General features: G+C 41.3%; 1 protein-coding gene across 2 annotated transcripts in view; it reads right to left on the bottom strand.

Moving 5' to 3' along the window:
- Positions 1-22,795, bottom strand: part of LOC141807267 (partitioning defective 3 homolog) — a 540,268-nt gene that overhangs the window by 169,405 nt on the left and 348,068 nt on the right. For both annotated transcript variants that reach the window (XM_074693146.1, XM_074693147.1), the window contains exon 16: positions 18,199-18,385. In XM_074693146.1, coding sequence (XP_074549247.1) covers positions 18,199-18,385 — 187 coding nt within the window. The remainder of the gene's footprint in view (positions 1-18,198; positions 18,386-22,795) is intronic.

Here is a 22,795-nt window from a genome sequence, read left to right as displayed (position 1 = left end):
CTGGTAAACAAAACTTGGATGCAGATGCACTTTCTCGACGTTATCATGGTCCACCAAAAGATGATCATGCATCACAAAAAGAAAGTGAGAGAATCAGACAGTTTGCTCTCTACCACCTGAGTGACACTGATACTCCACAGACTGTTCCACCGGAAGTGATCCAGGCTATTTGTGATCGACACATTGTAACAGCTGTTAGCAGTGCTGAAACTGAAGTTCTCTGCCCTGAGCTTGCTTTAGTCGAGTCCCTTGCCCACAACATCACAGCTGTCCCTGACTGCTTCCAGGAAAATCAAGAAAATGGTTCCCCTCTTATCCCTTCATTCTCAGAGGAGGAGCTGAGGCAACAACAAAGATCAGACCCAACAATCAGTGAAGTGATTAACCAAATCGAGACTGGTCAAACTCCACCCCCCAGCCTCAAAACAGAACTGCCTGAGCTTCCCTTGCTTCTACGTGAGCTGAACAGATTGGAGTTAAGGGATGGAGTGCTGTATCGACGCAGGCAAGATGGACCCAATGTCACATATCAGCTAGTGCTGCCTGAAGAGCTAAGAGCAGTAGCACTTCATGGTCTTCACAACGATATGGGTCACATGGGAGTTGAACGGACAGTAGATCTAGCAAGAGCAAGATTTTATTGGCCGAAAATGTTACTTACCATTGAAAACATGATAAAGACCTGTGAGCGATGTGTTCGTCGAAAGACACCACCTGAGAGAGCCGCTCCAATGGTTAGCATAAAGACCTGCAGACCACTAGAACTTGTATGTATGGACTTCTTATCCTTGGAGCCAGATCAGTCCAACACCAAGGATATATTAGTCATAACTGATCACTTCACCAAGTACGCAGTAGCTATTCCGACCCCCAACCAAAGAGCCCGCACTGTAGCAAAATGCCTCTGGGAAAACTTCATCATTCATTATGGCTTTCCAGAAAGACTGCACAGCGATCAAGGTCCCGACTTTGAATCAAAACTCATAAAGGAACTCCGTGAGATTGCTGGCATAAAGAAAGTGCGTACTACCCCATACCACCCCAGAGGAAACCCGGTTGAGAGGTTCAACCGTACTCTCCTCCAGATGCTTGGAACATTGAGTCAGCCAAACAAACTTCACTGGAAGGACTTTGTAAAGCCCCTTGTTCATGCATATAATTGCACTAAAAGTGAAGTGACTGGGTTTTCCCCCTACGAGCTGATGTTTGGGAGACAGCCAAGACTTCCGATTGACCTGGCATTCGGGCTGCCAACCAACACCCCAAGGCAGACTCACTTCCAATATGTCAAAGATTTAAAATCCCGACTGGAAGAGAGCTACAAGATTGCTACATCTGCTGCAGCAAAGAATGCAGGTCGCAATAAGACCAGATTTGACAAACGAGTGGTAGACTCAACTCTGAGAGCAGGCGACAGAGTTCTGGTCCGCAATGTTAAGCTGCGTGGAAAGCATAAACTAGCCGACAAGTGGGAGAGCGATGTTTATGTAGTCCTTAAGCAAGCTGGCGACATGCCTGTCTACACAGTTAAGCCTGAAGCCAAGGATGGACCTGTGCGAACTTTGCATCGTGACCTGCTTCTCCCCTGTGGTTTTCTACCTCAAGCGACATCTGAGCCAGTTGAACAGGTTACACTTAAAAGACCCAGAACAAGGCAGTGTCCTGTCATTGAAAGTGAAGAAGAGGATGACTCTGAGTCAGAGGTTGTACCTGCTTGGACATCTATCCCTGTTCATACACCAGAACCTAATGTGTTTATCACAGTGCATGAGACCTCCAAATTGGAAACATCCCCTGCTGTGATCAGCCAAGCCGACGAACTTGAGGTGTCATCTGTTCCTGTTCCCTCTAATCCTCCTACAGTTGAGCTTCCTGTAGATGAAAGGACAGAAGCACCAACACTGAACTTACCTGAACCAGAACCTCTACTTGGATGTGACTCACCTGAAAATGTCCCCCTCAGCGGAAATTTTCAACCTCTCAAGGAACCGTCTCCCAGCGGAGATGAAACATGTCTTCTGTTGATAGATCAAGCTGACGAAGAGCAAGTACTTTCTGAAGAGGACTCAACAATCACTGAACAGCCAAAATCAATGTCACAGACTGATGGATCCCAGAATGCTGATGCTGCTCTTCGACGTTCTAACAGACCAAGAGGCCAACCTGAGAGATTTCAGTATTCAAAGTTAGGTAGTCCCTTGATGATGGTGGTGAACACTCTGTTCCGTGGCCTGAGTGAAGCTTTTGAAAGTTCCCTGCATGACCTTATACCATCAGACCAGGCCAACTTTTACCATGCAGATGCCCAGGGACGGGCATATAGTCAAGAGGGGAGGGTGTAACCCACATAAAATGTTGTGTTAAATGTAAAAGAAAAAGATAAGAAAGGAAGACAAAGAAAAAATTAAAGCTGCAAGCAGCGTTAGACGGGTCCTCGGGGCTCATGCCGGTTTTGCCCTACTATCATGGTATTGGCCCCACTGTGTCCAACAGAATAAGACGAACATTTTGGTGGTGGTTTCATCTCTCTAGGACATTCCTAGCCCCAGTTAGGGCTATTTTGCTGTGCATAGGTGGAAGTGAGCCTAATGGCTCTGAGAGAATATTATGGGATGTCAGGGAGTCAGTTGATACCATGGCAACGTATCCTCTGCTATGCTGAAGAGAAATAGCCAACTTCCTGTCTGGGAAAGGTCAGGGTGTCAGCAAATAATTTGTTCGTCTTAATGAGATGAACATTTTGATGTTGGTTTGATCCCTCTAGGACATTCCTACTGGCTGCTATGGCTGTTTTAATGTGTCAGAATGTGGACAGAGGGAATATTATGGGATGTTTGGTATTATATTGAAGAGTTTGATGCTTGAAATGTGTGTGCCGATTTTGGTGAGTTTTTGAGCATGTTCAGGGGGTCTAATAAGCACTTTAATGGAGGAGAGAGTCATTGTTGCCTCTGCTGAGTCATGTGACCAGCTGTGTGGAACTACTAATCAGTGTGTGACATCATCACTGGAATGCAGCAGCCCTGGGAGAGGATCAAATTCCAAAGGGACAAACTTCTCATCCTGTAGGCCAGAATGTTGACCTTATCTGTGTAAAAATATGATTTTCTTAAAGAACATTTTGTGAGGAATCCAACCATGTCATTTTTAAAGCTGTGCGACTTTTACTTTTTTGTCTAGAGGCCCAACTGCTCAGCGAGGGCTGCTCTCCCATCTGTTTACATTGCGTGGTCGGCGACTTTGAGGGCTCGCCATTCGAAAACCGGGCTCGAAACAACAACTTCCCCCACAACTTTTGTAGAACAGGGTCTGATCTGTCATGTGAGGCAATTTTCATGCCAGTACCATTTTTGGTTCCAGAGGAGATAATTTTGGCAGAAACGGTAAAAATGCCGAAATCTCTTATTTTGGCGGGCAAATTGCCGGCTTCCTGTGCGAGATACGCGAAAAAAGACCACCCCCAAAGTTGTGCGTCTCAATGAGACGAACGTTTTGATGTTGGTTTCATCTCTCTACGACATTCCTGGACCGAGCGAGAGCCATTTTTGTGTGTTTTTGAGTGGTTTTTAGAGGTTTTTTGGCTGTAGAGAGATTATTATGGGATGTCGGGGGTCATGTTTTGTATTAAACGTAAATTTTGGGCACATAGAACATGTGTGCCAATTTTGGTGAGTTTTTGAGCATGTTTAGGGGTTCTAATAAGCGATTCACTGGAGGAGGGAAGAAGAAAAAAGAAACGCAGCAGGAACAATAGTGTCCTCCGCCTTCGGCGGAGGACACCTTCTAGCTCTGCTAGAAGGTGTCCTCCGCTCAGGCCGAGGACCCTAATAAATAAATTAATGAATTTATTTATTATTAATAATCAAAACCTAGTCTTTCTGTACAGCAAAGCAAAAGTGCTTAAAATAGTTGTATTTTATTTTAATAAAGTGTTTTGGGTTTACTATTTTCTTAATCCAATCAAAGTTGGATAAACTGGAGTGCAAACTATAGGTTATCCTATGAGAAGGACTGTTCTTTCGGTAGTCCCGCCCTCACTTCTGCTCCTGCAGCAGTGTGTCGTTGTGTGTTGGTTCATGCATGAAGAGAGACGGAGGATGATAACGGAGTTTTACAAGCTATCAAAACTAAATGAAAACGACAGAACAACAGGTGAAAATCGACAGAGAACTAGTAGAACGGAGTGTGAACATATTGATGACATTATCAGCAAAGCAGTAGCTTCTTCAAATCGCTTCATGTGAGTAGATTCAACCCGCTAAATTATCGCTAACTGCTGCTAGCTTTAGCTTAACATGCTCCGTGCTGGTTCATTGTTACAGCTAGAGGAGGGAAACCACGTGGCTGCACCTGGAGCTGCGGTGTTTGGTAATAAAAACCCACTCAGAGATCGGTGAGCATGATTTAAAAAACTGTTTTATGCAGGAAGTATTTTATTTTGCACTTTAAAGAGTGAGAAATCATTATTTTCAGAAGCACTGATGTAAAATAGTTATGTTTACAGCACTTTAATGTGTTTGTAGTCTGATGTCCTATGATTTTGCACTTGAAAAGGAAGTTATAAACAGAGTTATGCTGTTAAGAAATGTTAAAAAGCTGCGATTCATTTCATGAATGCTAAAAGAAGTGATTTATTTCATGTTGTTAAAAACAATAACTCATTTATTTTATATATAGAGAATAGTTTAGTTTAAAAACAATATAAAGATGTAATGATATTGACTGCAGATAAAAAATTTGTAGTTACTTGATAACTGAAAGACTTTTTTTGATCCTGTCTGTTGACAGGTCAGGTTTTTTGTTGATGTTGATTCTTCATGCGTTGGATTGTTCCTCAACCATTCAATCTTGGAATCGATTGGCGAGCCTTCCCAGTTGGACTTAGCGAGAAAAGACATTTTTGGATACCTTTTTACTGTACATCCCCGGTGTGGTAGGACCTCACCACTGCAAATACTCACACACTCAGCCCTTTTTGCACTACTTTTCACACTTGAGATTTGAACTCTACAGACTTACCTCTCTTTTATTTCTTTAAATCCCTGGGAATTGTGGACCTTATTTACATTTTTTTACTTGAACAGACTTTGGACTTACTGACGTATCTCGAGGTAATTGTATGTGTGTATTGGTGGCTGCTGTTGGATATTTTTCCTAAAAGAAGAAGGTATTTGCAACTGGATTTGATACAAACCTTTATTTGTGAACTTAAAGTTGACATTTGTGATTTGAATAAGGTTGTAGAAAAAAAAGATAGAATTTAAAGGGTGCACCCGCAACTTCAGGATTTTTGAAAAGAATATTGGCCAAATTGATTTTGATAACTGTATGCGCATAATACTGTTTTGCTATATATTTTTCTTGTCTTTCTGTTCAATACTAAGCTGGCAAGTTATCATCCACTTTGTGTCCGATTCTCATTCAAACACTCCACTGAGCTCCAGCAGTCGAACCTACTGGTCCATTTGAAGCACCTTATGCCATATTAACCTAATATATCCATCATAAGTGTTACACTCGCAAATGCACCCTCTGAAAAAGACTTTGCAGCGAGGGCAGTTTCTTCAGCCGTCATAAACCTAGCTTTCACTGCTGTGTTGTTTTTGGTTGTGGCTTTCTTGAACACATCCGACTGTGACTGCAGTTTGCATTTTAAGTCTAGCACTATTTGTTGTTTTCTTTGAAGGCTCACTTTGGCAGACTTAGCTCCGTGTTTGGTGTCAACATGCCGACGTACATTGTACTTGTTGATAACCGCCATGCCTCGTAACACAAGAGAAATACTAATTTTTCTACCTGCAGCACAAACATACATCTTTCTTGAAACAGCCTCTCATCTGCATCAACTTTTCTATTCCTGGAAGTTTTGGGATCATTGTTTTATTTCTCAATTCCACTAGTTCAGAAAATGGCACTGAGTTTGACACATGTTGTGGGCCACAGACCTCATAATTAATGGACGTAGCCTCCGAACGTCATCCGACTGTTTCTGAAATGGACTTTTGAAGCATATCGGCTATCATGGCCATATTGGAAGTGACAAGGGATTCAAGTACAGCTATAGGGGGCCCGCCAGTCATGTGAGCTGAGCTGAGCTGTGCCTCTGGTGAGCCCACAATCTTAATATCCTCTAAACTGCCGAGTTAGAAAAAAAAATACCACTCTGTAAAGTGTTTTGATAGTGAAATCAGCAATTCAGACAGGAGACATTTTTTGAACCAGGCTGTAAATAGGTTAATTTCTGTTGTAAAATGACTCAAAAAATACTTTTTTTTTGGCTTGGTGTATATGTGACTTCCAGTACTACAGCACAGTACAGCCTCAAGCAAACACTCAAGAAACAGCAGATTTCAGGACTTCCTCATCGTCTCATATTCTTAGACTGAAGGTTGCCGCTTGCAGTTGCCATTCTTCTTTGCAAACATAAAAAGTGCTGAAATGTCAAAACAGCCACACCCCAGAAATCCATTTGCCTTTGCATGATGTAAAAAAAAAGAACCCATCCATGCAATTGTCACAAAAAAAAAAAAAAATGTTAACTATTTTTTTTTTATCCACTGTTCTTAACAATTAATAAAAAGAGACTTTGAATTTCAATATGAGCTTCATCAGAGTTTCCTTCCCTTCTTGGAGTCTACCTCAAGTATCTCTTTGAGAAACTGCAGTTTCATAATACTCGTGCATTCATCCCATTACACAACATGTGGTTCAGCTTGTTTGTCATTTCATGTCACAGGTTACTTCCTTCATAACAGTTGCATAATAAAGCCTATGAAGTATTAAAATGCAAGCTTGGTGTATGGACTCTATACATGAAGCACTTCTGAGACTATCTTGCAAATAAAGTCATTAAATTGAATTAAATGTCCCATCAGTGCCACACTGAGGAGCAGCTGCACCTGTGATTTGCTGCAATCTCCTTTTAATTGTGATGAAGTTGTGGAGAGAGGAGGAGAGAGACGGAGAGGGAGAGAACAAGATCAATTAAGACCTCTTTGTCTGGCGGCTGACTCCTGCGTAGACCTCCTCTTTCATTCCCCGCCTGCTGTACGGACACTTTAATTGAGTTTTAGCAGCACTGACTTGTCCGGTCTGCTGAATGGGAGAGCGACTGACAAGAAGCAGACAGGAAAGATAATTCTGTTTGTGTGGTAAGAGTGTGTTTGCTTTTGTGTGTGTGCAGGTGACTTTCATCACTCATACTGAGTTCTACCCTCTCACCTGTTACAAAAGATGATTTTACACAGCTTGTGGAAAAAGTGGGATTCTGTGCGATGATGCTTGCTTTCCTTCAAACTGACAGAGTGGGAAACACTGTTCTACCTTTGAACCAGCAGGAGGAATGGTTAGTTTATGTATGTGTACTTGCAGACCTCCAGGAGATTTCAGCTACCTTATAAAGGTGAGCGGCTATCCAACAGCTTACAAAAATGTGAATTTAGGAGACTACAGGGTCCCAGACTGTATCTACGTTAAAACACACAAAACTGGACACAAGGCTTTGGATTTTTAGTGGAGTGTTGTCCAACCTAAGCTGAAAAGTTCAGCCATTGAATATGAAGCCTGTTTGGACGTACTACAAACTGCAGCTCAACAAGTGTCCACTTGAGGCTGGCTGCAGAAACACTGGAAACCTTTACCCTATTTTTTTTTTTTTAAGTTGATCTTTACAGCAAACAATAGTTTGGGTCTGAGTACCTTTTTTTTTCCATCAATAGACCCCAAAAGGAAGGCAATTTTTTTTTTCCATTACTTGTCGCTTTTTAAGTTTTTAAACATACAAGTTTTGCCCATATAAGGGCATGGCTGTGACTGACAGGTATCATCCTGTAGCTGTCTGAAAAGAGGCTAAAGACCCCCCTCTTTACCTCATCCTGACCATAGACTGTATGTAGAGTGGACAGTGTGGCTTCGCCATTTACCATTGTACAGTTTGAAGCCAAAATACCCCCATCACAGGCGCCACCATTATAGCAGTTGTGCAGCCAGAGTCTGCGCAGTAGAGACAATGAGGGATTCTGGGAGAATCTGAGTGGAGCTAGGCAACAACAATATATATATTTTTTTTCTTTCCAGAGTCTTATAACTAGAGGTGTCCCAGTCCGATATTGATATCGGATATCGGTCCGATATCAGCAAAAAAACAAATATCGGTATCGTAATCGGAATGCATCTAAAATCTCCAATATAATCAGTCCATTCCAGACCCTGGTCCTGCCGTTTTAATTTGATTTATTTAGGTTATTTTCTGGGTCTTCTAATTTATTCTTTATTTTATTCAATTACTAGTATTTTTTATGTTTAATGTTAAAATTTCTGTTACCCATGGTTAATGATAAATGGGTCAGTTTTTCCTCATACCTACTGTTGCTGACCACTGTTCTTTGTTTGAATAATATCACTGAATCAAGCCTTTTCTAACATGACAGACATACTACAGAATAAGTAAAAAAAGTATGCATGTTTAATGCTGATATCGTATCGGATTAATATCGGTATTGGCCAATACTCAGTGCTGCAGTATCAGTATCGTATCGGAAGTGAAAATGTAATATCGGGACATCCCTACTAATAACTTCTTGACTCTACCTACTGACATATTTTACAATCCCTGAAAAAAAAAATACACGAGAACGGCAGCTGTCAATCATCGTTGTATGTTGCGTAAAACTTCTTTTTTAACCTTATATAAATACTGAAAAGAAACTTTTCCAAAAAGAAGAGGACATTAATACAAGACAGCCAAATGACATCTTCAAACCACCACAACAATCGGACGTGAGAAACATTTCTACGAGATGTATTAATTTTTTAAAGTTTGACCACAGTCCATCTGGAAAGCCTGATTTTTTTTTAACCTATATTGCAGCCAGCCACCAGGGGGAGCAGTTTTTGTGGGGACCTCACTTCGAGCTGAGCAAGCGGACGTCACATTTTTTTTTTTTTTAAAGGTAATGATCCTGACTCAAATGAAGCCAGATTGAGTCAAGCTTTTTCAACACCAACAAAGCTTCTTTTCAGAATCAGATGGATGTAATCAACAAGACTATGTCCAGGTATTATGCAGCTTATGGTCCACATACTGACATGATGACACTCCAGCTCATACTGTTTGTAACTGACAATGATTTCAAGGTTCAATCTCATGTGACAGATCTGCTGCTTCTGTATGCTAAGAGCTGATTGAGGTTTATATTTCTAGACTTTCCTGAGTAAACCTCAAGAACCTTTTTTGAAGTCATACCAATGGAATCTTCCAGAGAGGAGCCTCTATGTAACCTGCTGTCCTCTGTTGAAGTGAGACCTGCCAATACTTGAAAGGTGTTTTGGTGTGACTGCAGTATCTCAATCCATAAATGGTTGATAATGCAGACATACATTACACAACTCAAGGATCTACATACAGACTCACTCAAGGTGAGCACAGAAGAGACAGAGAGTATGTCATTCTTCAGCCGCAGAGACATGTTTAATATGCATAAAGCTGGAGGACACCATTAGCATATAAAAACATCTCCACTTAATGTGTGTGTGACGTTAAAATCACAGCCATCTACATGGACATTTGAGATTAGTCAAACTGTGTCTGTGTCAGAGTTAATGTGCATGTGCTACAGGGCTGTTTGCAGCTGTATGTAGTTCTGCTGATAGCCTGATGGGAAAAACACCCGTGCTCCATAGAAGACTTGTGATTCTTAGTTACATTACTGACGATAGAGACTATTAGGTAGTCAAGTGAAGTAGGCAGTCTGCCTGCATTGTTAGCTCAGAAGTTTGTTTGTTCATGTCTATGCGGACCTTTTCCACTTTATATGTTAATTTGTGAAATTGTTTACCAGCCAATGTGTATCTAAACACTCGTGAGACCGAGGGTGCCTGTGCAGCAGTGTGTGTGCGTGTCTGTTTGTCGGGAGTCCTTTCCCATCTCTGCTGTTTGACAGAGTGTGTCAGAGCTGCCGGGGAAATGATGTTTCCACCTGTGACATGGCACAAAGACAGAGAAGGACACAGTCTAGTTCTCGCTCTTTCTTTCTCTGGGTTTCTCTCTGGCTGTCCATTTCTCTCCTCTCTGACCTGAACCAGAATTGACACCTTTCCTCCTCTCAGTCACTGATACCCAGAATGAGGTCCAAGCCTGGGGACAGTGGAGGTCTGCTTTTATCTGGGTATTGACAGAACTCTTCATGTGGGAGTGATTCATCACACATTGAAAAGATGTATCAGGCATTAGTATGTCACACACTTGGAAAAGAAATACTTTCAAAGTGTAACCCTCTCAAACAAGTTTGGGAACATACTGCCCAAATCTGCCCAAATACCTCATGCAAATACCTGCTACGGTGGAGAACAAGCCTAATGTAACACTTTTTAAACTAAGGCTGGTTTTGTTTTTGTTTTTTGTTTTTTTTTTCTTGAGCTGATGAAGGTTTTGGATTTTTATTTATTTATTTATTTATTTATTTACCCTATTTATTTATTTACCCCATTTAATAATTTATCCATTAATGCACCAAAAGTAGTTGGTTTATGTTCCATATCTTTATATGTATCATAAAACTTGTTGTATATAAACCCATTAAGCTGCTAAATGAGCAGGAAACCAAAAACACAGAGTTTGCAGCATTAAACAACACAAGGAGTTTGTGTTGTTTGAAGGAGACGAGTTCTCAGTCTCTCAAAGAGCCTCGGCTTCAAAGTTGTTTTGCTTCTGCACTTTGTAAGTGGAGGTTCACACTCTTACAAACGTCTCCTGAGCATGGGACTGTGTTTGCAGGATGCTTGCATTACTTTGAAACACTGCTTTTTTTCTGCTTCTGAGGGAAGTTGGTGCTGTCTTTCTGAGGATCAGATCAACTACCAGGAGAACACTTTTATGAAAAGGAAATATTCATCCAGGCGCGGGGGCTGATGCAACGAAGGGATATAGTCTGTGTACCTGATTTTAAGAGAACATTATTACTTTCCTTTGTGTTTTCTCTTTTATAACTCAAATTCACCTGAAAAAATGGGACAGTGTGTCAAATGCTGATGAGAACAGCTTCAGATAGTTTGTGAATTATTTAAACCCTATATTCTATTGAAAGTTGTGATGTATGGTTCTTTTACTTTTGATGCTGGCAACGCATTTCAAGAAATGGGACAGGGTCAGAAAGTATTTAAAAACTTGTGAACTAATAAAAAAGAAAGAAAGAAACTCACCTAACAAATAAATTTAATTAGCAACAGGTTAGTCACATAATTAGGTATATATAAAACAAAAGGGCACCCCAGATGGGCTCTCAGAGGGAAGAGAAGTTCACCAGGGTGTTTTTCACAAGCAGCAAACCTCCGGTCTGGGAATATGAGACAACGCTGAAGTGCTAAAATCTGCTGTTTCTCGAGTGTTCGCTTGAGGCTGGCTCTGGAAGTAGCGGAAGTTTCATACACACCAAGCCAAAAAAAAGCAGTTTCCAAAGCAGAAATTAACCTATTTACAGCTTGGTTCAAAAACCATCTCCTGTCTGAGTCGCTAATTTTATTACCAGCACCCACTTTTCAGGGATGAATTTTTTTCTAACCCAGCCGTTCTGAGGATATTAAGATTGTGAGCTCCCCCAAAAAGAGGAACAGCTGAGGGTCACATGACCAACAGGACTGGTGCCCTATGGCTGTAGGCGAAGCCCTTGCCACTACCAATATGGCCGCTATAGCCATGTGCTTCATTTTCCGTTTCAGAAACAGACGGGTGACGTCGGCGAGACTACGTCCATGTTTTATACAGTCTACGGTTGTTCAACAGATTTAGAATCATTTTCCTCAGAATAAAATGAGAATGAATTCGTGGATTTCGTCATCTACAGAACAAACTTTCATTAAAAAGATACAGAAAACCAGAGCCTAGATGGCCTAGTGGTCTAGGTTGCACTTCATGAGGTTTGCCCTTGCGTAGACGGCCCAGGTTAAAATTAAGCCAGCGGCCTCTTTCCTACATGCCGCTCTCCATTCTCGCCCTGTTTCCTACTCTATCCACTATCCTCCTCTATCCAATTTAAGGCATAACTAGCCCCCCCCCAAAAAAAAAATAAAAAAAAAAAAAAAAAAAAAAAAATCCAAATAAAGAATTCAGAAAACCTGGAGAAATTTCAGTCCAAAAGGGACAAGGACCAAAACCAATACTGGATGGACAGGAGCTTCAGGGCTTCAGGCAGCACTGCATTAAAAACAGACATGACTCTGTAGTGGTAGTCACCTCAAATACCAGTTCATCACTGTATTTCAGGTTTAAACTGTGCCATGCAAAGAGGAAACCTAGTTTAAACATGAAAAAACAAACAAACAAAAAAAAAGAGGCTTCTCTGGACCGGAGTTGGACTGAATAAAGAAGTAGAAAACTATTTAATGGTCTGACCAAAATCTGATGTTCTTTATGAGGAGCTTACACATCCATTAAAGGATCCATTAAGACTAAGTAATGTCAACAGGGTCAGGAGCAACTTGTGCTGCCATCCAGACCATGATAGGACCCTACATATTTAGGCCAGACCATGTTGACCATTTTTTAAAGTATCACAAGGGTATGGCTCTGTAGAAGAAGAACCTACCTGTAATCTTGACATTTAGAGACTCATGAAACAACAAAGGAGATCCTGAGATGTTAAGCAACTAAATCCTCTTTGAGGCACTTTCTTAACAGCAGAAACTTGTCTCTTTAACGTGTTGCTGGCATCACTCTACGATGAGCACTTAAAGTACAAAGACACTCCTAGTTATTGGAAACTGACACACCCAGAATCTGCTCTTCATCAACTTCTGGGACGAAAACCAGGTGCAAACTGGATAAATTCCTCTTGCAGCTGATGGACCGGCCCGTACTGGGAGCTGCCATGAATCTACTCTAAATTGTATTTTTGACACTGTTCCACATTCCTCTCCTGAGAGAAAACCCTTTCATCTTATTATTTATCCAGATTATTCTGCAAAGCCTCCACATCAGCCGGTGCATGTTATCTGTTTTTCTGTAAATCACTTCGACGTGGTCCTTCCTGTTTGGATTCAGATTCAAACTAATGAAGGAGGAGGCAGATACCACAGAGTGAATAATGTGACAGGTCAGGACCTGGCGCTCAAATGAACTTGTGTAGATATGCAAAGTAATAATTTACGTCCTTTATTTATTCTGTGAAACCTGACAGAAAACACATGCTGCTTTCCATCACCTCGCTGAATAACAAACCCTTCAGTTCTACACATACAGCTGACTGAAGCAACACAACCACAGCATGTATTTGCCTGGATTTAAACTCAAGTGCATTAAAACAGTGAAAAATGTGAGTTTTACTGAACAAAAGCTCTGGAAATACGAAAGAACTCGTGCTCTCTCCTCCAAGCTGATAAAAAGACAATAATTTATGTGTTTTTATTCATAAAAATAAAACAACTGCCACTTTTAAAGACATCTAAAAGCACAAGGTTGTAATATTTACAGCCCAGTTTATACTCATAAGAGGTCTGTAAAGTTTACATGGTAACAGCATTAACAACATCATAACAGCAGCACAGACTGTAGCAGGAGAAGGCTGCACACCCGTCACACAGCCTCACACACAGCATGAATGCACAAACACACACCCATTAGATATTGGCAGGAGGAATAAAAAAGTAGGTCAATTTATGTGTCTTCTGTGAGATGGGAGTTCTGTATCCAAAACAAGTATTTATCCTGGGGATCCCACACATTAACACATCACCAGGAGAGTCGTAAAAAATGATTGCAGAGTCAAAGATGAGAGGAAAGATTCCAGGAAGAAATGCAGAATTAAATAAACGGTTGATCAGCCTGATAGTAAGTAACAGCATCTGTCTAAAGATTTTTGTTTTCATTTGTTTTAATCTGGCTAATAAGAGTCACCACCAACAGCATTAGGGGTCTTTTCAGTAACCCATGTATTACTAATTGCATGGAGTGAGCTGTGATTGAATTAATACAACAAGCTAACTGACTTAGCATTGCATGTAAACTAAGTCACGCAGCTCTGGTAACTGAAGAAAGGAAACAAACTGATATCAGGGGGTGAACAGTGAGAGTAATGAAGAGAAGAAAAGAGAAAAACTGACACTGAACTCCATCTGAGAAACAAGCTTGAATGACTATTATTCTACCAGCAGATCAGCTACTTGTGTGCTTTGTGCATGCACTGTATGTACGTAGAGCTGTGGCCTTGGCGAGGCATGTACTGTGGGGAAGCAAGACTGCATAATCCTGGAGGGCCAGAGGTGAGACTTTCACAGCTCTGCACAATACATATTCAGTCTGAACAGGGTGCACCCTGGGTGCTCTGCTGCAAGAGCTTAATTAAAAAGTAACAGTTCCAGTACAGTGCGGCCTGACTGACCCACATCCTCTGCTGGCTCAGTACGCCTGCTTATGCAGTGTGTGAGAGTGTGTGTGAGAGGATGTGTGTAGTAAATGTGAGTGCGTGCAGTACAACGTTGGGGGCACTTGAAAAGGGAAATGAGAAACAGTTAAAGTCATTCTCTTTTAGTCAAACACTAACAGCTGCTTAAATGCATTGTGTGTGTATCCTCCTTCTGACAGTGTACCTGATGTATGTGTGTGTGTGTGTGTGTGTGTGTGTGTGTGTGTGTGTGTGTGTGTGTGTGTGTGTGTGTGTGTGTGTGTGTGTGTGTGTGTGCATGTGCGTGTCTTTGAGGACATGAATTATTCACAATAACCCCAGGCAGTGGAGTGTGGCACACTTCTTCCTTGTGCGCACACGTCACGCACGTGCATGTGTGATGCTGTGGTTGTGTTGTATAAGTATGTGTGTGAGTGTGTGTGTGTGTGTAATGAGGTTGGTACTTGGAGTGTAGTTCATGCCATATGCTGTGATCTGATTCATTATGACAAAGTTCTGACGTCACATGAACAACGAGCATGCAGAGTAAATCTACCCATTCATAATACAAGAGAGACAGAGTGACTCAGCCAGTCTCTGGGGAAAAAACAACGATGGTTAAAAAAAGAAATCAACATACAGAGCTTTTTCTATTAGTGGCATTCAGTGTTTCTCCTGGAATAAAAGGGTCTAGGTCTTTGAAGTAGCCTTGAACATGCGACCTCAACCACCCAATCACAGGTAAGAGAATTCATGAAAGCCTCTATTTTTCTAAAAGGGGAGCTAACCACGCCCCCATTTTGGTGAGAACCGATGCTGATAAAAGAAAAAAAAAGTGCTATCAGCAGATGCTTAAAATGAGTGGTATGACTAAAAATCTGTTTCCACTATTCTGAAAATGTGGAGCGAAGGGCTGTAACAGAAGTAGAAAGTGATGAGGATAAACTTTAGTAGCAGTTTCTACAAGCTGCCGCTCACTGAGCTCTATCACAGCTGGAGCTGCCGTCTGCCTCTGTCACCAGATTCTTCTCAAAGTCACTAATGTCGGCAATTTGTGGCAATCTGCAAGCGCGAGTAGAGCTGGATCAACATGACAGCTTATAATCCTTGCATAAAGGCTTTAATATCCCAGAACTATCAGTCATGTGTAATAAAACTGTGTGCTGATATCATTCAGGTTAGGTTTTATTTTATGGTTATCTAAAAGCATTGGTTATCCTGAGATTATGTTACATAACGATTAGTATTTCCCTTTCTTCTTTTATATTTTACTTAAAGGCCCTGTGGGGACTTTGTCAGTGATCTTGGAATAGTCTCACTATTACACATTTGCCTGCTCATCTGTCTTTTAGACAGTGGTGGTGGGGCTCATGGGAAAGAGAGTCTTTATTCTGAAAAAAAATAAAAAATTAAACAAAACTGCACTCAACTCTAAACATATTGTCCTCTCAGAGTCTTCAAGACTTTGCCAGTTTGCCTTAACAGGACAGTCCTTGAGACGATATTAGTAGTGATGAACCAGCTCCGGTAACGTGGTTAAATGACACCCAAAAATTAAGAGACAGAGTGGACACTCTAGTCAACTGTTCAGCTTTGAATTATTTCTTTATTTTAATCACAGGCGTTCCCCACCTGCTGTTACAAAGTGGCTTTAAGTCTTAAATTCCCATATTATGCAAAAATCACTTTATTAAGTCCTTTAGTGAAATTTGTGGGTCTTTGGATTTCCTCCCAGCCCACAAAATGTGATTTTTAATGACAAAACCTGTACTTAGTAGTGCTTGTGAATGTAAAATCCTGACCTAAAACGAGCTGTTTGGATTTTGGGGATTTGCCGACGAGAGAAATCTCTCCAGCAGCAGGGAGGAGAATGCAGAAGTTGAAGAGCCATCACTGCTTTGTTTTTGGCTGTAAACATAGTTCCATGCTCAAGCTTTCCAGCTCGGAAGAAGACAAGACTAAGTGGCTAGAGTTCATTTATCAGGGAAATGTGCCAGCTACACTCAATAAAACTGTGCATGTGTGTGCTAGTCACTTCATGGCTGACTGCTTTTCCAACTTTGGACAGTACAACAGAGGGCTAGCGAATAGACTAGTCCTGAATCCAGGCGCATTACCAACCATCCACCAACAAACCTCGGACCCTGGAAATGCGAGTATTTTAAATGCTGTGTGCTGTGGAGCAGATTTAAGAGCTTTTCCTCAGTGTCAAGCCTGTCTCTGTGTTAGCTTCAGGATGCTAACTTTAGCTGCGGTTAGCCTGTTGTTTGAGCCTGTAATGTTACAGTAAACGAGCTTCACTAAACATTGTGCACTTGGAGCTCATGGCGCCGCTCTCAGTGACGCTGAAGAGCAGGGCAGTATCAGTGGTGGCTCATTTACATATGAAGGTCACGCCCACTAAATCAGAGCGTTCTGAACAGAGGGGCTATGAGAGCCTGGAAACAATGCTGCTGTGCTTCATTTATTGGCATGTTACTACCATTTCATGAAGACATCAATGATCCTTATTAAACTGCAGGGAAGGAGCATAACATGGGACCTTTAAGTCTGAGTGGATGACTGTACTATGATTATGTTCCGATTCCTTAAGGATGTGTTTTTGAGAGATCACCTTGGTGACAATGGACTGGATGGATGGAGAAACAGAGGTATGGATTGAGAAGAAGAAAAAAAAAACTGTTCCTGTCTCTCCTGTTTGAATGAGAGGGAACATCCTGTCTTTACATTTCCTGTACACTGCAATCATAGAAGAAATGCCATGAATAATGTTAGAACAACTGATTATACCTTAAAGGACACATAGCTCTAACTTCCTGTGCTTAAAAGTCGCCTTTAAGTGACTATAGAAAAGCTGAGTGATGCTGTGATGCTAAAAATCAGCTTCTTCTTTTACTCTTCTTTGAGGGTTTTACAGCTTGAACTGGTGAAGTCCCTGCAGAGACCCAGCACTCTAACAGGGTTGATGAGTGCTGGCTTCAAATTATATGATGATAGCGCTTCAGGAGGGATACTGCTTATAGATGGAGGAGGGGGCACTGGATCCCCACAGGAGGGCTGGGTTAGAGAGGTGGACTGACTGAATGAGTCCCTGAGAGAGTCCTTTCTTTTCGTTTTCACATACAACCTCACTGCCTCTGGGGTCATCCATAATTCAACACACAGACACACACACACACACACACACACACACACACACACACACACACACACACACACACACACACACACACACACACACACACACACAGACACACACACACACACACACACACACACACACACACACACACACACACACACACACACACATTGAGCATCAACATACACACTTTAGCCATGTTCAGAACATACTAACAGAACCACACTGTCTCATAAACCTGCATCACTCAAAAGTTCTGGGTTCTAAATGCAGACCTGGTGCAAAACTTCATTACTTTCCCTGAACAAACTCAGAATGATATGAAAATGTTATTTTCTGGTTTGTTAAGTCAGATAGTCTGGTTTACTCCACCAAGGGAAGCCATCACACTATGTAATAAATGTGTGCAATAGCCAAATTTTCAGTATATATCCCTGTGAAATTACATATTTGTGGAATTTTCCACCAATTTATGCAGAATATTCAATCCAGAGATGTAATTCCTCATGTTTTGGACCAGTAAGGGGAACTTCCACCCATAAGGAACAGTCCAGACATCCAATTATCACCAAAAAAAAGAAAAAATAGTAACCTTTTCTTTCACACTGCCCAGGCCTGAAGTCTATCAAGTCATAAATAATGTATGTCATACTGCAAAAGAAGAACAACCCCCCTGCTCACCATTCATTCTGGCTGGGAAGCTCGTGGATCCAGGGCACTGGGTTCTCTCCCACGAATCCCATGTCATCGTGGGAACTAGAGGATGATTGGTCGGAGAGGTGGGCTGGAAGCAGGGGCGGCCTATCATCTTCGATCATCACAATGTCATCCTGTGGCATATTCACAGTCGGAGAGAGCTGGTAGTTACCTGAGAAAGGTGGGAACAGGTCAGGATTAGTTTTATGTAGAAGAATTCCCTCATGATTAAAAAGTACAGCCAGTACTGGAGGAGGAGGATTTTAAACCTCTAATTAGTGAAAACAAAGTCTGATAAAATCTGACAACACAATGTGTGTGCAAGCTGATGCAAAGTCAGACATGCACAGATACTCCTCTACTGACATGTTTGTGTAAGCTCAGTCATTTTATCTCAGTAATTACAAAGATAATACTGTATACAGAGATAACTGCAGGCTGAATGAGCAAACTCAGAAATGTGGCTTCAAATCTGAAGGACAAAAAAACAAAGAGGGGAAACTTAAGGTGCTTTTCTACTGTGGGAACTTTCTCCAGGACATAAAATGTTTTGATGAAATATGTGTTTTTTGACAACAGGAACTTGGATATAACTTTAGTCAGGGATAATTCATCAACACCTTGAAACTAGGAGAAGCACTTTACAGATCTTCAGGCAGTTGGAGCCATTGACTGTTTGTATAGTGGACAGCGTGGCTCTGCCATTTACCACTGTACGGTTTTAAAGCCAAAAAACCCTGTCACAGGCGCAGCCATTAAAGCAGTTGTGCAGCCAGAGTCTGCGCAGTAGAGACTGTGAGGGATTCTGGGAGAATCTGAGTGGAGCCGACTGACTATATTTATTCTTTTTTCCGAGAGTCTAATAACTTCCTGACTCTACCTCCCGACATATTTTTCAATCCCTGAAAAAAATACATGAGAACGGCAGCTGTCAGTCAACGTTAAACATTACGTAAAACCTCGTTTTTAACCTTGTTTAACTAATGAAAACAAAACTTTTCAGAAAAAAAAGAGGACTTGAATATAAGACAGACAAATGATATCATCAAATCACCACAACAATCAGTCGTAAGAAACATTTCTACGAGGAGTACTAATTCTTCAAAGATTGACCACAGCCCATCTGGAATGGCTGGGAAGCCGGATTTTTTAACCTATACTGCAGCCAGTCACCAGGGGGAGCGGTTTTTGTGGAGACCTCACTTCGAGCTGAGCAAGTGGACGTCCATTTTTTTTTTAGAGTCTATGGTTGAAGCTGTTTTGAGTTTTTAAAAACACCTCTTCCAGCACTCGTCTCCTTCCAAGGGTTGATTCGACAAGTCTATCTGCAGCTCAATAAAGCATGATCAAAACCAGAACAGATTGGATCTTCTTCCAACTGTGGCGTGCATATAAAGATGTTGGCCTGTTTGCATACATCTGTCATCTTTTCTTCATAGCATTCAAAGATGGTCTACTGCCCTCTACTGGTCTGCTTATGAATTGCAATTTTTTTTTTTTTTTTTTTTTTTTTTTTTTTTTTTTTTACTGGTTTAATTTGTATAACCTCCACAAGACTTAACTCCTCAGAGGAAACAAAATGTTGTTCCTTGAAGAGTACAGCTTAAAAAGCACCTTTTGTTACCTGTTAGTTACATTTTGCAATATTTCAAGCAAAGATGTTGTATGACAAGATAAATCTACCAAAAATGAAGGGTCCTATGATAGTACAAAACAATGGGCAGCATAAACACAGCAAAAAGGAGAAAAGACATCACTTAGAGTCCCCAAGAAAAGTCACAAGATGGTATGATGCCTGAGACCCAGAGCCAAGTCCAATAACCCCACAGTGAGAAGTTATAGAGCTGAATAGTTTCATCCGTTCTCCTTTACTGTTCTCCAAGGACAAATATGAGCAGGAAGAGAGCTCCCCTGATCTGTATTCTCTCCTGCCTGACCCTCCCTGCTGAGGACTTCTTTGAATCGCTCCTTTTCTGCTCCTTAGGAGTCAAAGTCAATGGGAAAAGTGCTGCGGAGGCTGACACTCAGCTCCAAGGGCAGGAGACGGCTTGTTCTGCAGCATGAGAAGTGGCATTGCAGTGGTATAGAGGCGGTAGATTCACTCTGCAAATGTATCAGTGGGTGACTTAAGTGGACGTGGATCCATTAAAAATAAATAAAATAAGGTAAAGTCAGGACGTCTTGAAGGTCAGACTTAAACTGAACACCTGTTTGCTATTACACAAGGTTTACAGAAATCCTGGACTTCCTGATCTTTGCTTTTGTTTCCATTATTACAGAGCCATTTTGCAAATTTAATAGCTTTAGAACAATTGTGTGTAATCACTAGCAGCAGACAACAATATTTACTCTGGCAGGATCCCAACATGAATCTAAGAGGCATTTAATTTAACTGGGGCCCTACAAACGATTAATGCTTACTGTGAAAGTGAACGTGAGCAGCAATCAGCTCGGCAATGAGCTGTGCTAGGTTTGTTATTTGCAAGGAGGGAAAAAAATAAATTAAAAGTACAAAATAAAACAGCTGCCAGATAAGACGGAAACAAAACCAGGCTAAAAATGGTCAGTTTGAAAAAGTCAAACAGAATTGAAGCAGATCACTTTTTCTTCTAAAACTATAACTTTTAATGTGGCAAGGACGTATTCTTCTTCTGCTTCTGTACTTTTGCATTTACTAATTGATTATCTTGGAAGCTTCATCCTTTTGTCTATCATCTAGACCAGTTAAGATGGCTGCCAACACGGCACAGGTGAAATGAAGGCCATTTCTCACTCGGGCAGCTTGACAGAGAACCATGGGTAATTGAATTTAGGCCCTACTGTAAATCAGCTGGCCTGGAGTAATGACAGTGAGAAACTGCAGTAAGTCGGACGGACCAAACTGGACCTCTAACTTTTAAAGCAGGCAGACACAGGAGCTTAACTGTGACTGAGTTTCAATATCTATCAGATCTATTCTGCATTTGTTACATTATCAAATCATTATTATTATTTGGTGTAAAACAACTATCAAGGAAATGAAGTATGAACAGTGATTATCTCTGTGATACAAAGATGTAGGCAAACTAAACAGACATAATCTTACACAGTCAGATTTACGCAAACTGATATAAGTAAATTTCAGACTCTAAAATTCAGAGAAACAGAGATGCCATCACACTTTGGAGCTAGTGTGTAAATATTTAATCCTTGTGAAAAAAAACTGAATGAACAGTTTTCTTTGAAAACAGTCTTTTGGATGAGATATGAAGTGATGTAGGCTAATAATATTAGAGGTTTCACACAGTTGGGTGTTTTGGCAGAGAAGTGAGGTATAACAAGATAACCAGATTAATGTTTGGACTGAGTCTTCCCTTCCAACAAAAGCAAGCAATGTCCAGGTTTTTTTTGTGGCTGTAAAATGTTCTGCAGTATGAGGCATTTCATGGAGTGATTTTCATTCCCATCCCCGATTGTACCAACCTCTTATCCGTTACAATCTATGATCCTGTCTATGATCCCTGATGAACCAGATCAGGGTAGGCCTTACATATGAAGTGATAGATAGATGTCTTCTTAGATTTTAAGAAACTGATTTACACGAACTGTGCATATCACTGCCATCTTTGTCACTTTGGGGTCTTTTGTCCCTGATGAAATGTCAGCTGAAGGAAAACATGGAGGGAGGAGAGTAGGGCAGACACCAAACAGCTGAGGCCAGGAGTCAAAACTGTAGCCTAGGACTCTGCCCCTCAAGAAGGACCTGCTCCACTATTTGAGCTAAGTCCATCCATCCATTTTCTTAACCGCTTATCCTGTTCAGGGTCACGGGTGGCTGGAGCCTATCCCAGCTGTCATTGGGCGAGAGGCAGGATACACCCTGGACTGGTCGCCAGTCAATTGCAGGGCTGACACAGAGACAGACAACTATTCACGCCCACACTCACACCTGTGGACAATTTAGAGTGATCAATTAACCTGGTAAGCATGAAGCTGGTGAACCCGGAGGGAACCCACGCATGAAAACTCCACACAGAACTGGTGACCTTCTTGCTGTGAGGCTGCAGCGCTACCTGTTACGCCACCGTGCAGCCCTTTGAGCTAAGTCCTAATCCTGAATATCAGAATAAAAATAGTGATAATGCAGTCTTTAATGATACCCGTTTATAACTGTTTATATACTATAGGAAATTATACACAGAGTAATCACATTTTATTCTCTGTGACCATAGCACAGTGCATTTAATGAAAGTCATTTTTGATTTTTTCACTTTCTTTATGAACTTTGGATAAAACATACTGGTGCTCAGCGAAGCAAACTTCCTGTATTGACAAGTCACCTGGTACCTAGCACCTCATGTCCAAAAACCAAAAGCCTGAAGACGGGTGGACAGCAAGATCCAGCATATCACTGGGGTCAACAACTGAGCTCTGTCATCACTGGTGTTTCATAAGTTAAGCCCTGTTTCCACCAAGTGGTTCAGTTCTGTTTTTCTCGGCACAGCATGCATTTTACGGCAGTTCCACTGACTAATCCCAGGACAGATCCACAAATAACAGAGCCGAGCTGTTCCACTTTCTAGGACCCCTCTGTAGGGGTGCC

Source organism: Halichoeres trimaculatus, unplaced genomic scaffold, assembly GCF_033239565.1.
Source record: "Halichoeres trimaculatus isolate MK-OKI-2021-1 unplaced genomic scaffold, fHalTri1.1 fHalTri1_scaffold_18, whole genome shotgun sequence".
Lineage (NCBI taxonomy): Eukaryota > Metazoa > Chordata > Actinopteri > Labriformes > Labridae > Halichoeres > Halichoeres trimaculatus.
The sequence above is the reverse complement of the archived record's forward strand: the minus strand, read 5'-3'. Positions and strand labels throughout refer to the sequence as shown.